This window comes from Galeopterus variegatus, unplaced genomic scaffold (assembly GCF_000696425.1).
Source record: "Galeopterus variegatus unplaced genomic scaffold, G_variegatus-3.0.2 Scaffold253, whole genome shotgun sequence".
NCBI classification, from domain to species: domain Eukaryota; kingdom Metazoa; phylum Chordata; class Mammalia; order Dermoptera; family Cynocephalidae; genus Galeopterus; species Galeopterus variegatus.
This window is the reverse complement of record NW_007726364.1, coordinates 442,289-459,425: the sequence shown is the minus strand read 5'-3', so window position 1 is coordinate 459,425 and position 17,137 is coordinate 442,289. Positions and strand designations below refer to the sequence as shown.

The 17,137-nt window shown below is 46.3% G+C and overlaps 2 protein-coding genes across 2 annotated transcripts in view; one reads left to right on the top strand and one right to left on the bottom strand.

The window, feature by feature from the left end:
* Positions 1-6,595: 6,595 nt before the first annotated feature.
* Positions 6,596-12,474, bottom strand: BCL2L2 (BCL2-like 2). The gene is made up of 4 exons (XM_008566577.1): positions 12,338-12,474; positions 11,955-12,042; positions 11,050-11,489; positions 6,596-10,111 (listed from the first exon to the last, which is right to left on the bottom strand). The coding sequence occupies exons 3-4, from the start codon at positions 11,479-11,481 to the stop codon at positions 9,962-9,964; spliced, it is 582 nt and encodes a 193-aa protein (XP_008564799.1). The 5' UTR covers positions 11,482-11,489; positions 11,955-12,042; positions 12,338-12,474; the 3' UTR covers positions 6,596-9,961.
* Positions 12,475-16,292: 3,818 nt separating this feature from the next.
* Positions 16,293-17,137, top strand: part of PPP1R3E (protein phosphatase 1, regulatory subunit 3E) — a 3,569-nt gene continuing 2,724 nt past the window's right edge. The window contains exons 1-2 of the mRNA XM_008566576.1: positions 16,293-16,709; positions 17,007-17,137. Coding sequence (XP_008564798.1) covers positions 16,293-16,709; positions 17,007-17,137 — 548 coding nt within the window. The remainder of the gene's footprint in view (positions 16,710-17,006) is intronic.

Sequence of the window (17,137 nt, the reverse complement as noted above, 5' to 3'; positions counted from 1 at the left end):
GACCGCCCGCAGCCCCCGCTGCCGCTGCCGCCGCCGCCGCCGCCGCCATCGCCGCTCAGACTGGGGCCCGCCGCCCGGCGATTGGAGAGTTGCGCCGGCCACGCCGAGGATTCATTAGTCAAGCAGCCTGCCTGTCACCAAGAGCTAGGACTCCATTGGGGAATATTACTTGGCAATCAAGTAAGACCCCACCTCTAAGGCGGGTTATTGCGCCAAATTCTCAAATCCCGGTAGGAGAAATCTGTCTGTCAATCAATACGCGTCCCACCTCTTCTCGAGTCCTTAGGTAACAATACGACCAGACTGTGACGACATTCCTGTTTCTACCCCGCCTATAGGCGGGCCCGCGAAGTATAGGACGCTCAGTGATTGGCCCCTGGCTAGGCGACTGGAAAGGACCAGTCTTCCTGTCGCCTTACCGCAGTGGCCCAGTCTCAGACGCCGGTTGGCTGGCGAGATTCGAAGGGCTGACGTCCGTTTCGTGACAGGTGAACCCTGTCCCCGAACGGTCTGCGGGGCTACAAGTTAGGGAAATCCGAGGTCACATGACTAGTCAGGCCTTAGGGACCGCCATCTTTATACTACTGTTGGCCAACTAGTGAGCTAATTGTTAGGGCAGAGGCCCGAAACAGAATGGCGGTTTCTGGAAACTGGTCTCCTGCCCAGGAAACACCACTAGGTGGGATGTTGCCGAAAATGGAGGTCCTAAATGGAGTAATCCAAGAAGGAGCTTACTTTGCCCATCCAGGTTATTGGCACCACCATCCACCAGGTCTTCCAAACCAGCAAGTTGAGAGGAATCCTCACTCCAGAGCTACCAGTCACGAGTCCTATCTGTCCTGTCTTCCTGCGTAGACCTTTTGTAGGCCCTCCTCTCCTGCCCAGTTTCAGCCTGTTTGTTCTCTTGCCTGTCCAATCCGCACTGCTACCAGACTGACTCCTCTTTGTTGGCCAGGTAAAGTCTCAAAACTCCTTACTGTGGCCTTAGACACCCCAGTACCTGGCTACTTCACGAATGTCGTTTTCGCACTCCTTGTTCCAGTGGGTGTACCTGAACCCAGTCTACCTTTGTACATGCAGTCCCTCTTCAACCAGACCACTGCAAACTCCATCCTCCCCTACTTTCCCGCAACACTTGAGCCTACCTCCACTGTGGGCTTAGTGGTTTTGTGCTGCGTTTCCTAATTAGGTTGTGAGCGCGGGCAAATGAGGTGCTGGATCTTATATTTGGATTTGCACCGCTGGACAATAGGCCTAGCACATTGTTTATTGACCAAAGATGCCTTGATTGGGGATTTGGGTACCACTCTTCATCATCATCGCTTTCCCAGCCCGCAAGCCCACCTTCAGACCTCAGAGGAATTTCTTTCCACCGGCTGCACCCACAGATACCAATGAGACCTGGCCCAGGAAAGCAGGGTTGCCATATGGAATGGAAGGAAGGAATGGCGGTGCTAAGTTTGCAAGAGGATTTTTGTAGGCAGACCAAGCTACACTTTGATAGCCACATTTCACGGGGCAGGGGTGTCTGGACAAAAGGAGATGCCTACTAGCAAACCATAATGTCACAAACGACTCATTATACCCCACTCTTTCCCTCGCCCCCACTTTTCCTCACAATTCCTTACCTCAGGAACTGGGGTACTTAGAGCAGAGTCATAGTCGCTTAAAATTTCGCTGCAAATGTTCATCTTCCTTGGCTTTAGTGATCTGGGAGAACTAAAGTTGAGCACCAAAGACAAGCTCAAAATGATTGGGCTCCCTGGAAGAAAGGTCTTTTATACTGATCTTAACCTAATCAAAATGTGATTGTATCATTGGCACCTAATTTAATCAAACCATCTAATGGAAATGTGATTTTTTAATTTAATTTTATTCAAAATATTTTAAGCGGTTTGGATCCCCATACAGGCCAGCAGCCAAAATAAATAAATAAAATTTAACATTTACTTCTACATATTTGAGGAGTACAGTATGTTGTTTCAATACATGCATGTACTGCACAATGACTCACTTAGGGTAGATCTTAACCAAACAAGATTTGATTGTTTTATTGGTACCTAATTTAATCAGTCCAACTAAGGTAAATGTGATTTTAAATAATGCTTTTGAATCCTATTTCTGTTGAGACTTGATTTTTTAACAGGCACCACTCTTTATTATGTTACCTCATTGAATTCTCAACAACCCTTTGAAGTAAATATTTCTAAAACCATAACTATAAAGTCCAAAATGATAAAGTTTTGCAATGATGAATATGCTAATTACCCTGATTTGATCATCACACATTGTATACGTGTATTAAAATATAACTCTGTACCCCATAAATATGTACAATAAATACATATCAATTATAACTGTGTATCCAATAAATATGTACAATCAATACATGTCAAAAAATTATTTTTTAATTAAGTAACTTTATTTTTCAATAATTTTTTTTTAAAAAGGAAAGAAAACTGCATAAGGTCTGCTTTAATACACAAAAATTACATTATGTATGATGCTGAAAATTGGAAAACTAAATCCCAACAATAGACAAAAATTTAAGCAAACTATAATTATATCCAATCAAAGATTGTTATACACCTATTAAAAGGTTTACACATAGTGTGTGATAAAAATGCAAAAATAATTTTTGTTAGGCCAAAGAAACGATGTAAAATTGTATCTAAAATGTGATTACAGGGCCGGCTCGTGGCTCACTCGGGAGAGTGTGGTGCTGATAACACCAAGGCCATGGGTTCGGATCCCATATAGGGATGGCCAGTTTGCTCACTTCGGAGAGTGTGGTGCTGACAACACCAAGTCAAGGGTTAAGATCCCCTTACCGGTCATCTTTTTAAAAATAAATAAATAAATAAAGTATGATTACAACTATGTATTTACGATTAAAAAAAAAATACTTCGGCATGGGGGAGGAAAGGAACAAGAACCAATACTGTCTTTCTATTCTTTGGCTATAAGTACCAACAAACTTTTAAAATGTTGACATTCTTAACCCAGTAATCCTATTTCTTATAATCTTTTCTAAAGAAATAATCTAAAAAGTGAATAAATAGGGCTGGCCAGTTAGCTCAGTTGGTTAGAGCGAGGTGTTTATAACACGAAGGTAAGGGTTCAGATCCCTATCCGGAAAAAAAAAAAAAAATTGAATAAACATGTGTGAATGAATGTTTATCAAAGTGAAAAAATGTAAACAAATGTTCAAGTGGACATGAAAATTATTATACACACGTGTATGTAATTTTATATAGTCATGTCTTCAAAGCATTTTAATGACAAGGACAATGCTTGCAATGGTAAGTAGAACTGCAGTACACAAAATTGTATGTACAATATGATCATAAAATAGAAACACAGATAAAAGATAGGAAAGAAATATTCCAAAATGTTAATAGTAGTTCTCTCTAGGTAATAGGATTATGATTAATTTTCCTCTTTATAATTTTCTATCATCTAGAATTTTTCCATAGTGGTCACATATTTGTTTTAAAAAATCACTCAAACTTCCAAACTTTCTCTAATAGGCCTGATTACTTTACCAAAAAAACAAACACATTTAAAAAGATATTTGAATGATGAGTTGTAAAGTAAGATCCTTTCCTCTTAAACTGTAAACTGTAAAAGACAGGGACATCATCTTTTTTTTTTTGGCAGCTGGTGACCATCTTAACTATATTTGTATTCCCTTTGCCTATTACTCTTTGCTGAGTAAATGCTAACTGAATGAATAATAGAGAATATCAAAGAGATATGTTTTCCTCTGAGAATTAATTTTTTTTTTTTTAAAGATGACCGGTAAGGGGATCTTAACCCTTGACTTGGTGTTGTCAGCACCACGCTCACCCAGTGAGTAAACCGGCCATCCCTATATGGGATCCGAACCTGTGGCCTTGGTGTTATCAGCACCACACTCTCCCGAGTGAGCCACAGGCCGGCCCCAGATATTTGGCCTTAAGTAGTTTCATCTTTGTTTTTAACTCCTACTTTGAAATGCATCCAGGCTACAGTAATTCTCTAGAATCTAGAACTACATTGTTTATGGTGGCCCCTAGTTACACATGGCTATTGAGCACTCGAAATGTGAGTAGTCTGATTTGAGATGTGCTGAAAGTGTAAAATACACACCAAACTTCAAAGACACAGTATGAAAAAGATACTATGAAATAATTCACTGTTTAATAATATTAATTCTCATGGTGAAATAATTTTTTTATATACTAGGCTAAATAAAATATTATTAAAATTAGTTTACCTGTTTATTTTTGCTTTTTTAATGAGGTTACTAGAGAATATAAAACTACATTTGTGGTTTACATTATATTTCTATTGGACAATGCTGATATAGAACCTTGGCACCTTTATCATTTACTTACTTTTATTTTGGAGCAGATCCCAATTATTTTCTAACGTGGTCTAGCCCTATTTAACTTCCTAGGTCCACCCTTGCATGGAATTGAGGTAGCCACTTAAATGTAATGGAGCCTATGTTTGGCAGCTTAATTTCCATTCTGCTTGGTTAACTTTTTAGAACTTTGTAGCTGAAAAATTTGTTTTAATATACTGTACCAGAAATATGTGTTCATTATCAAAAAATCAGAAAATACTGACAGCAAAACAAAACGAAATAAAATCATCCATAAAATCCACCACCCAAGGGCTGGCCCATGGCTCACTCGGGAGAGTGTGGTGCTGATAACACCAAGGCTGCGGGTTCAGATCCCATATAGGGATGGCCGGTTTGCTCACTGGCTGAGCATGGTGCTGACAACACCAAGTCAAGGGTTAAGATCCCCTTACCGGTCATCTTTTAAAAAAAAAAAAAAATCCACCACCCAAGGGCTGGCCCATGGCCCACTCGGGAGAGTGTGGTGCTGATAACACCAAGGCTGCGGGTTCAGATCCCATATAGGGATGGCCGGTTTGCTCACTGGCTGAGCATGGTGCTGACAACACCAAGTCAAGGGTTAAGATCCCCTTACCGGTCATCTTTTAAAAAAAAAAAAAAAATCCACCACCCAGAGATAATCACTAATGATATTTTGGCATATACCCTTCCTGAAATTTTCAATATACAGATATAAAGAGGCACATTTTTAGCAAAATGGGATCATATTGTATATATTACTTTCTAATCTATTTTCTTTTTTACCCAATAAAATACAGAAAACGTTTTCGATGTCAATAAATATATTTTTCCAGTTTTTTCAGTTTTATTCCAAAAATCACCTTAGACGTGCGGCCTTCCCTGACCACTCAAAATTGAAATCTCTGTCTACATGTGTACGTATACCTTCCCATCCTCCTTCAATGAATTATTTTTCTTTATAGTATTCATCACCTTCTAACATGTTATGAAATTTATTTTTATTTTTGTTTACCTTACTAAAATGTAAGCATCATGAGGGCAGAAATTTGTGTCTGTCTGTCTGTTCACTTTACCTCGGTGCCTAGAGCTGTGCTTAACATACAGAAGATGCTTGAATATTTGCTGCAAGAATGAGTAATTGAATGAATAAACAACTACACAGCATTCTGTTATATTATGTTTTCTGGGTGAGTTTTGAAATAGTTAATTTATTTATATATCTCTTCTGTATCCACTTTTAAGGCAGCTTTTAAAGTTTTCGAAGGATCTGTTATTAAATAAAAACAATATCTACAGTCCATCCATTTGCTAGAAATTGTAACTGAATGTTGCCCAGTTTTTTCAAAAGTGCCATTTGGAGAAACTGATATTTGGAGAACTGTCTGAAGGAAACACAATCTATCTGTTAAACCAGACCATGATAGAGCAGCATATTTGGGCTAAATTGTGTTGATCCTGACAGAACAAGCTTAGAATCTTCTGAAACCCTATTTGGTGTTTATAGAAGAAATGGTGTTGCAAAACTCAACATCATATTTGCTGTTAGGTATTACAGAGGGTGATGTCCACTCTGTCATTCTGTGTCTTCTCAGAAAAGCCACAAAACTTTTTGCCCCTCTTGAACAACTGATAGGCTTTTATAAATCCTAAAAGGAATGTTAATCTCATTGTGTTTTCCAATTTGCTTTAGCTGCCAAGGTCAGAGCTGAATTCATAGCCTAGCTTTATTATTTGGAAATACTACTCATAGATAGAATGCTCTTCTGTGTGTTCATTCAATTTTCCTTTTACCCCCTTTTTTTTTTTTTTTTTTTTTTTTGCAGCTGGCTGGTATGGTGATCCAAACCCTTGACTTTTACCCCTACTTTAAAAATCTACATTTTCCTATTGTTTTGTTTTGTCCTTTATGTATTATAGTAAGATGTTGCAAATACTTTTTGGAACTAAGCAAATATCAATCAGTCAATCATTGAGTCAATCATGCTGCAGTGGAGATAAATGCACTAGCTATCATTCCCTTTCCCCTAGTGCACCAAGCCACTCTGATTTTGATATGGCTTCTCCTATAGATTTTTCTGTAGGTGGAGAATGGAAAAGCAACACTGATTCCTCTATATGATCATATGTCTCTTCATTTCACACATATACCCAGAAACCAATTTATCACACTGAATTATAGAAAGACTAGAAATTCCCACTTGAAATTTAAAATTAGGATCAATATTCCTGTCAAACATGATTTTAATGTGGTCTTAGACTAGAGGTACAGAGATATGGGCTGAATATTCCCAGAGATTCTAACCAGTTTAGCAGTTCGCACCAAAAGGGCTGAAACCAAATGTCTCAGGGAACCAGAAAAGGAAGCAGGGGCTCCATTTTTGCCGGCCCTATTTTAAGTCTGAAGTAGGCAGCAGGGAGAAACGCTCATTATCACACAATTCTGATTACAGGCTGAACCACAACTGCGGACTTGATTACTATCACACAAAAGTTTTTGGTATGTTTTTCTTTTTTTCTGCTTTGTTTTTTGTTTGTGGCAGTCCCAAAGTACCATATACACACATCCTCTTGAGGCTTGGGTTGGGACAAACAGAGTTCTTGGCTTTGGGTATTTGGCTGGGGTGGGGGTGGGGATGGGGTGAGGAGGGTGGAGGTGGGGTAGGGAGGATGGGGGAACAACTCTGATTTTTTAAAAAATGGTCTCAATCAACACTTTCCCAAATCTCTGTTACTCTAACTCTTGCCCTTAACAAGGTCATGAAGAGATGACTGGATCAAGGAATGTCCTGATCCCAGGTTATACAGTGTAGAAGTCACAAACCCTGGTCAGTCCTTCTCATTAAACTTCTGGGCTTTATTTATTTTTTTAATACGACCATTACATATTACACAAAAATAAAAGTCAAATGAACTTGGTATTTATAAATTATTAAATAAAAATACAGGAATATATATATTTATATTTATAGAGCTTTTTCTTCTAAACTAACCAAATCTGTTCTGCCGTTTTATGATTTAAAAAAGTAAAATAGTGTATGTATGCCCTAGAATAAGTGGGGAGTGGGATTAATAATCGCAGGACCAAGTTGCCCTACTTCTGCTCCTTCCTTGGCCTAAGCAAAGTCCCTATTTGTCCCTTTGGGCTCTGGAGAGCAAGAAACACCCTCTCCACCTATTTAATCTTTGAAAAATGGCAATTACATTTGTTTCCCTTATTTTTTAAAAAATGAAATAGATTTAAAAATTGGGAGCCATACTCAGCCTTCTTGGCCAAGAGCTAATCCCAAGAAACTATATGGCTCTAGAAGAGTCCCTAGTTTTCCCTGACAGAAGAGTCTCTGGGGTTTCCATTGCCCTTCAAGCTAAGAAAGGACAGGATAGATCAAAACTGCCCACTGTGGTCCCATGTAAGCTATGCTTCTGGGAATCCAGACCAAGCCCTTTACCCTTTCAGAAAACAGCCTCTCTTTCCATCCAGGTGTGAAGGCCTCAGAGCAGGGCATTTTGGTAACCTGACCATGGTCCTTGCTGCCCCTGTTTGCTAAAGGCGCCCAGGAATGCTAACAAGGATAGGCGTCCTAGTGGTAGAGGGTAGGGTGAAGAGTCCGCTCCAAACTTGGGGAAGCACCGGCTCCAACTTGGAGCTGATGGTCTAGTCAGTGGTTTTCCAACTTTTTTCCAGCAGCAAACCCCTTAATGCAAATAAAATCTTACCCTGAACCCCGATACGTAAGACAGCTACACGGGGAGCTGTTCTTTTTGAGGGCAAATTGCCCAGCATGTTCAGCCCCCTACCCCCTTCATCTCCCCAAGGACTCCTGAGGCAACCCCTGGGAAACTTTGGGGCTCTGCCAAGCAGTTTGAAAACCACTGGCCTAATTTGTCCTGAGCAAGTCAGAGGCCCCCCCACCCCAACTGCTTGCCACAGACTGGCTCTGAGTTTCTGGTATCAGCATACTCATGACAGACCGAGTGGCACATGCAGTCTACCATCTCCCCTATAAATACCATTAAAAAGTGCAGCCCTCACTCAAAAGCAAAAGTCTGGACTAAACACCTGAGGCCATTTGGTCCCACATTCTAGCAAGCACAACTATGTTGCCACATTCTGGGACCAAGTGAAAATCTCCAAGAAGAGTCAACCATGGTCTAGCTAAGCTGATCAGTGCTCAGGATGACGGGCAGGGTTCTAGAGCACTGTGTCTGAAGTCAACACTGGAGAGCAGCAATTTTAGCACCTTGGAAAGTGCAGCAGTGAGGTCTGGCTCAGGGCATGTATCTGGAGTGAATCATTTTTTTCCTCAAAAGAAAAAGCTGTAATTGGAATCTGTTCTAGAGGACTATGAGTTCTAAAGTTAACATCCTCAGACTCCAAGGTACAGACAAGTAACATCCATGCAAACAGTGTGGCTTCAAAGAAAACATAAGTGCTTCTAGGTCATGATAGGTACTCTAGAACCCATACTCCTGCCCCTGATAAAGCAGCACCAAAGCCCACAACACAGAACAGGCCACTCACAGAGTATCCGTCACCCTCAAACCCATGGGGATCAGAGCTGCATGGTCCTCTCAAGGCATCAGCAGTCTCACACAGTGCAGGACCCAGGTGGTATTCTAGACTAGCATTTATGTCCACACCCTCTAAAGGAAAATTAGAGCCCCAACTTAGAATTTCAGTTTGGGTACAGAGGTCCTAGAGAAAGGGAATATGTTAGGCACCATTGTGCCCCAGTGGGAGGGGAGGGCAGCAGGCAGATCCAGCTACCAAAGCCTCCACTCACCGAGGCTCCACAGCCCTGCCCTGCTGTCAGAGCCCGGGAGGCAGCAGCAAGTGCGTGATGCACAAGAAAGGGGGATGATGAAGAAGCAAGGCCAGCTGCAGAGCTGCTCTTCTCTCCAAAGCCCTGCTAATGACTTTCTGCAGAGAAGTACCAGAGCCCTCTGTGGGCACAGTGTTTCCTCCTGAGCCTTGAGGCATCAGCGCAAGGGGAGGGGGAGGGAGGGGGAGGGAGGAGGGGCAGAGAACTGCCTCTTGTTCTTGCCACTGCAAAAGGAATGTTTTCTCCTTGAAGAATCCCACCAACACCAGATTAGACAAGCGGCCCAGCATGCACAAGAGCATGAGTGCACATGCACGCACGTGTCCAAGCAGCCCACTGTCACAGCCACCTCTCCCTATTACCCAAGAACCCCAAGCTTCCATTCTAAAGGAGTGTGCCTTCTGTGCTCCCCAAATCCCACTCACCCAATGGAGACACAACCCCTTATGCAAGTCTACCTTCCTCAGGGCTGCAAACTAAGCTCCAGGTAGTTTCCTGTGCCCACACCTATAGGCATGATCCCTCCCACCTCCCCCCAACCCTGGAATGACTCCATCTCCTGGGCCACTGACCAAAACACTCCCAATGTCTCCAGCTCACTCTCCCAAACACCTGCCTGGCATACTCAGCTCTCTCATACACTGTCCTGCCACTGTCCATCCCTGTCCCGTGCCCATCCATTCCCCACTTCTTCCAAGGGCATTTCTCTGTTCTGTTCCTGCTCTCCTGGCCCCCAGCCATACCTGGCCTCACCTGGCCCTGGACTTTCTCACTTGCTAGCAAAAAAGGCCCCTACAGTTACCAGGGCCCCCAGTGCCACGGCCCCTGTCAGCACTGTCCTCACTGATGCCCAGTTCCCCTCCCGCAGACGCCGTGCCTCCTCCAGGGCCCCGTCCCCGTATAGAGCTGTGAACTCCGCCTGTGGGAGAGAAGGGAAGTAGGAGAGAAAGGAGAAAGGGATATCAGGAGAGGAAGGAGTGGAGAGAAGAGGAGAGGAAGAGTTCCAGTTCCATCCACTGCGAGCACTACCCCACACCCAGTTCCTCTCCAGCCAAAGCTCTACTGGCTGCCAGCCCTTCTGATCTCCCCATGTGCAGCACCCCCCGTGCTGAGCACCTGGCTCATTTGCCCTCTCTGCTTCAAGAGAGCCCCATCCTTTCCTTGGAGAAAAATTCTGCTCAAGACTATCATCCTTTGCTAAGGTTTGCCTGACCACCACCCATTCCTGACCCCGCACCCCCACCCATCCGTGACCCCCCACCGGGATCAGAGCTGCATGGTCCTCTCAAGGCATCAGCAGTCTCACACAGTGCAGGACCCAGGTGGTATTCTAGACTAGCATTTATGTCCACACCCTCTAAATGGTGGAGGCTCGTGCTGAGCACCTGGCTCATTTGCCCTCTCTGCTTCAAGAGAGCCCCATCCTTTCCTTGGAGAAAAATTCTGCTCAAGACTATCATCCTTTGCTAAGGTTTGCCTGACCACCACCCATTCCTGACCCCGCACCCCCACCCATCCGTGACCCCCCACCCCCACCCCATGCCATATACTCAAGTGTAAAAAGTTCCTGACACCATTTCCCTGCAGGAAAATTTCTTTGGGTACTGTGTATTCTGTCCTCTGCTTGGGACCGTGAGCCCAGCCAGTGATTACTGCATGGCAGCCCTGGAGTGCAGAGTCTAGTGTGATGCCCACAGTGAGGGCACTTCTCAGTCTGATTCCACCCAAGCAGGCAGACTCAGCCCCATGCCTCACTCCCAACACAGCCTCCCCAGCCTCCAATCAGAGCTCCCATCTTCCCCCTGGAGACCAGCTTTGCAGAGGGACGTGGAGAGCAGCAATTGAGAAGCTTCTTACCCAGCCCCCACTGCTGTGGATCCAGTCGGCCAGTCGCGTCTCCAGGTAGGCCACCATCCACTCCTGCACTTGTCCCACCAGTGGCTCCATCTCCTTGTTGACACTCTCAGCACACAGTGCGGCCCCAAAGACAAAAAAGGCCACAAGGCGGCCCCAGTTGGGGCCCCCTTGGAAAAGTTCGTCGGAGACCTGGGTGAAGCGTTGCTGGGCTGAGCCTGGGGTCACATGAAGCTGAGTGGCCAGATCAGAAAAGGTGCGCCGGAAACGGGTCTCGAATTCATCTCCAGCTGCCCGCATGGCTTGGTGCAGCGGGTCAGCTGCTGGGCCCTCCCCGGGGCCAGCTCCACAGACATAACCCTTCTGTCTCAGCTTATAGCCTACAAAGTCTGCCACCAGAGCCCGTGTGTCTGGGGCTGAGGCTGGGGTCGCCATCCGGGCGGCTGGAAGAGGCAAGGATGAAAGTCTGGCATGAATGGAATATATGGACAGAGGCCCAGGAGGGGCACTTCTGGTGGCCTACCCAGTGAGACTGTGGGGATGCTCAGAGACCACTGGACAGGAAGTGGCAAGAACAAGGTAATTAAGTTATGGTGCAGGCCAGGGCAGGAGGGGCTGACCATTAAACCTGTAATATGCCAAATTAAATGTAAAACAAGTAAGTTTCATTTTTAAAATATCTTAGACTCTTTTCATAATAACACAACACCAGCTATATGACACCCCTACAAACTCCGCTCCTCTACAGTACACACCTTTTTTGACTAGAGGAAGGGGCTTATGACCTCCCCCGAAGAAAGATAGGAAGATGTTGGCAGAGGCAGAAGATGGGGAGGAGAGAGGGCCTGAAGAGAAAGGTGGGAGGAGCAAAGGACTGGCCAGGACAGAGACAGGAAGGAGACACTCACCCAGCCTGGATGGCAGCTCTTAGGACCCAGCACTGGTGGCAAGGAGCCCCCAGCTGGGGCCTTTCATCCTCCTGGCCAGCGTGGAGCCCTGGGAAGGGGAGGGGGAGATCAGAACTAGGAGAGGGAAGGCCAGGGATCAGGGTCTGGCCAAGGAAGGGCTGGTGTTGCAGCTCCAGGGACTGGGCCCCTGCCCCCGACACTCTACCAGCTGTGTGGCCGAATCCATGTTTCATGACTGTCCTCCCGGGAAACCCTGGGCCAAGGGTTTCCTGCCGACACCATCTCTCTCCCAGCTCCCCCCAGTACAGCCCAAAGGCCCAGCTCCTCCTTTACTCCCACCCTCAGCCTCTCTCCAACCCCGCTTGCCAGGTTAGGGATCTCACGGGTCAGGCCGCTGCCGAGATCCGGGCCGTTTCCTGGTGCAGGAGCTGGGAGGGAGGGAGGGAGGGAGGGAGGAAGGGAGAGAAGGAAGGAGGGAGGAGAAAGGGGGGGCAGGAGGGAGGGCCCGGCGCCGGGTGATGATGGGGCCCAGAGATGCGTCCAGAGAGAGGGGCGGGGCTGGGACGCAGGCCTGGGAAGGGCCATAACTGGGAAGAGAGAGGGCTGCTGAAGGAAAAGAAGGGCTGGACAGGGAGGGCACCATGGGCTGAGCTGGGCTGCTGAGATGAGGCTTCCCAGAGAAGCGCACTGGGCCTCAGGACATCTCAGAGCAAATTCAGCATTTCCGGAAGGTCTCTGATGTGTCATGCACTTGTTGAACTTCTCCAGCCCAGAATTGTGTGCCTGGAAAAGAGGAGCAGTTGGCATCATGCTGGGAACTGCCTGCCAGATGCCTTGCCCTTGTAGGACTAACACACCACACGGACACCAAACCTTTCCTATCCTCTTTTCTTCAGGACCTTCAATCCAGTTGTCTCTTTGTGGGCTGGGCAGGGAGCCAGGACTTGGATTGCAAGCAGTTTCTGAAGGTACTTTTCGTCATCTTTTGTAATCAGATTTTCTTTTTTAATTTTTTTTTTTTTTTTGCCCAACACATGAACTCATTCTCATTATTAAAAAAAAAATCAAGTTTAGAAGTACAAAGTAATGAAATACAAGTTCTCAAACACATACACACACACACACACACACACACACACACACGCTCACCCAATTCTACCTCCCTCCCTGCAGGTTGCCAGTGTTAAGGTTGATGTTTATCCTTCCAGATTATATATACATATTATTTATACATGACAGTATATTAGATATGGTAAAAAATAGTCTGATCACAGCTGATCCACATGAGTGCTCTCACAGGCATTCTGATTGGGCTCCCCTGGGCTCTTGGAGCCGGCACTTCCTTCAGCTCTATTTGGAGAAAGCCTCAACCAAAGGCCAGAAAGAAGCAACCCATTCTCCTCCTTTCCTGTTGGTTCCCTTTTCTTCTACGTCCAATCCAAGCCTTGATATTTTCCTCTGCCCTTATGGTCACTAGAGAAGCAAGGTTTTTTTCTGTAACAATAATAGTAACAACTAACACACTTTGAGGACTTAATAGGTGCTAAGTGCTTTCTTAAATGCATAATATTTTATCTTCACAACAATTCTTAGGCTGTTTTAGCCTCATTTTTATGGACAGGGAAATTTAGGCTTGGAGAGGTTAAGTAATTTGTCCAAAGCCATATACTGATAAGCGAAGAAGCTGGGACTCAGTCTAATTCTGTCTGACCTGAAAGTTTGTCTTAACTTTGACACTGTATTGCTTCAAAATCACCTATTCTATTCAGGTAGACAATGTTGTTCTCAGTTTGAAGCCACTCTATTTACAAGTTCACAGTTAATTCTCTCCTTTACTCTGAACGCACAGCCTATTCCACTCCTTTACAGCTGTGTCTTTTCAACCATCATCATTTCTTCTTTAATCTTGGGCTGATCACTCCGGCTGCCACCAGCAAGGTCGACTCCTCCTTTAGAGAATAACGTAGTCTAGGCCTTTATTTGCAATCCTGGATTCTTCTAAACATCTTGTTTTTCATTTCAAGTAAATGTCTTAGAGGAATATATTTCTGTCTGCCCATTTATTTATAAGCTCCTTAAGAACAGGAACTGAGTTTTATTCACTTTTGTGTCCTCATGGCCTCATAGACCCTCAATAAATGTTGACTGGAGGAATCAAGCAATGCCTCTGGCCTGTTATTGAGCAGTCCTAGCCAGACGTTTGAAGATTACTGCAGTAGCTGTTTAAGAAATAAAGATTAATTTGGAATAAAGGTTCAGTGTAAGTCTGAGCGGCCAGGAGAATAGAGCTGCTGGACCAACACAACTTATACCTGGTCCAAAGCTATGTACCTGAAGGATCTCAGACCAACACCACAGAGCCAAGGGATGGCAGCTCACCCTGTAGACAAAGCAACAGAGTCTTTGCCAGAAAAGCTGTGGCCATGTAGGCTGGCTTGAACCTCATCTATTTTACTTCAATGACACATATTTTAACAGAGCAAGAAAGACCATTTTAAACTGCTTGACTGGGCCGGCCTGTGGCTCACTCAGGAGAGTGTGGTGCTGATAACACCAAGGCCCCGGGTTCGGATCCCATATAGGGATGGCTGGTTCGCTCACTGGCTGAGTGTGGTGCTGACAACACCAAGACAAGGGTTAAGATCCCCTTACCGGTCATCTTTCAAAAATAAATAAATAAATAAATAAATAAATAAACTGCTTGACTGCAACATAAATTAGTGTATGATTATTTAACACCCTAAGATATGAAGAGAATATGTCCATGGATATTATATACATGTATAAAATAAGAAAATAGAACAAAATATAGCTTTAAAATTGAGTCCTGGATAAATAACATTACTGTTGTTAAAACTGGTGTGAAAATGCAAGTAGGAATGAATTGTACAATAGCAAGCCTCATTCTTTATTTCCAACATAGTTACTTATGATTCTACAGTTAATCTACCCTGCTGTTTTAAATTTAGAGATTTCGTTTCTATTCTAAGATTCCCTTTTTTAATACTCTGAAGATGTTAACCATTATTAAACATTTTAATTTTAAATAACCAAGTTGTAAGAGAGTGCACTCTAGAGCTGAACTGCTGAGGTCCTAATCCCAGCTCCCCAATTATTATCTATATGACCCTTGGGAAGGGTCCTATCCTCTCTCCCTCAATTTTCTCATTGGTAAAATAGAAATAATACTCCCCACTCCTATGATGATTCTGAGCATTATATTAGTTTTTATTTGTAACACTCTTACAGCAGTACCTAGCACATTATGCTATATCAGTAGGGAAGTTAGAAAAAACTAAAAACACTTCGCATGATTTTTTCCCCACTAATGTAGGAAAAATGTAAGGGAAAAAAGCCAATTCCGTGCCCTTCTTGGAAGCTCCCACTGTAACTAGAACCCCATAGTCCCAGCTCTAAGAGAATTTTGTGTGCCCATTCATTCAATAATTTGAGGGCCTACCTCTTGCTAAAACTGACCATGAATCAGCCACAGCCCTTGCCCTCAAAGGGCTTACAGTTGGTTTAGAGATCAGAACTCTTACCCACTTCCCTACAGTTGAGAAAACAAGTCCAGAGATGTTGTGCCTTGCTCAAGGTCATACAGCTAAATAGCACTAGATGTGGGGTTAGAAACTAGGTCTTCCCACAACTCCACTCGGTTCAGGAATCTTTTCAACAGATGGTGTTTAGCCACCCACCCTTTTGAGTGCCACATCTCACCTTCTATTTAAGTGACTCTACCTAGCTTTCATGATCTTTCCCTCTTTGCATCCATCGCTACCCCACCCAAACCTGGAAAGTAAGTTTAAGAAAACGGTGAGACCTGAAAATAAATCACAAGCTGGGCATTTTGAACCTTCCAGTGCAAGAAAATGAAAAGTTACTCTCTCCTCCCGCTGTTAACTCTTTCCGTGCCAGAGAAGTTGAGGACTTTTTCAAAAGCCTGTGTGGCCTCACTCGGGATCGAAAGGGTGGAGTCCCCGCCCCCTAGTGCTGCAGGAAAGACAGATGCGGTGCCACCTGTCAGAGGGCTGTGGGCTGGGGCCCTGGCCGCGACGGCCGCGGAACTGGAGGATGAGCGTCGTTGAGCGCACGCTCAGAGCAGACAGCTCGCAAAAGGCAGAATGTGATAGTCTAGGAGCTGACTGCTAGAGGGAGGGAAAGGTGGTCACAGCAGGGCTACGCGAGGTGGAGGATCCTGGAGGTGACAGCAAGGAGAGCACGCTGCGGCGAGAGGCTGCTGAAGCGGGTCCGGAGGCTTCTACGAGGACGCGGGAGAGAGGAAGGGAGGGCAGCGCGGTGACGCTGCGGGCTGGCCCCGCCGGGGCGGGGGGTGCCATGTCCCGCGAGCGGCCCCCCCGCACCGACATCCCCCGCAACCTGAGCTTTATCGCCACGCTGACTGAGCGCGCATACTATCGCAGCCAGCGGCCCAGCCTCGAGGAGGAGCCAGAGGAGGAGTCAGGCGAGGCCGGGACGCGGCTTGGGGCCAGATCCCGCGATCACGCTCCGAGTCGGGGCCGCAGGGCCCGCTCTGCGCCCGCCGGAGGCAGCGGGGCCCGGGCGCCCCGCAGCCGTAGCCCCGACACCCGCAAGAGAGTGCGTTTCGCCGACGCGCTGGGGCTGGAGCTGGCCGCCGTGCGCCGCTTCCGCCCCGGAGAGTTGCCCCGGGTACCCCGCCACGTTCAGGTCCAGCTGCAGAGAGACGCCCTCCGCCACTTCGCACCGTGTCAGCCCCGTGCCCGCGGCCTCCAGGTAGGCGGCGGGCGGGGGCACGCCCCTTTCCTGGGACCTCCCCGAGTCGGCCGCGGCGGGCGTGTGGGAGTGGACTTGTCCGGGAACACCCCTCTCCACCCACAGCCCTGGGCTTGCGCCTGCTCATTCCTTCGGGGGTGCCCATTAGCTGTCGGCTATTCTCCCCGCTGGGCCCGACTCCACCGCCCCGGAAGCCGGGGTCGGCTTCTGATTGGCCCAGAGCCGGCCCTGACCCTGCCCCCTGTCTCTCCCCTTCCTTTGCCCCGGGATCCCTCCTCCCCTCCCTCTTTCCCCCAGGAGGCGCGCGCCGCCCTGGAGCCGGCCAGCGAGCCCGGTTTCGCCGCCCGCTTGCAGGCGCAGCGCATCTGCCTAGAACGCGCCGAGGCGGGCCCGCTGGGCGTGGCCGGGAGCGCGCGCGTGCTGGACCT

Coding starts and splice junctions, on each gene's coding strand:
- BCL2L2 (XM_008566577.1), bottom strand. CDS start 11,481: ATGGCGACCCCAGCCTCAGCCCCAGACACACGGGCTCTGGTGGCAGAC. Junction 10,112..11,049: donor TCCACAGCAGTGGGGGCTGG/GTAAGAAGCTTC, acceptor TCTCTCCCACAG/GCGGAGTTCACAGCTCTATA.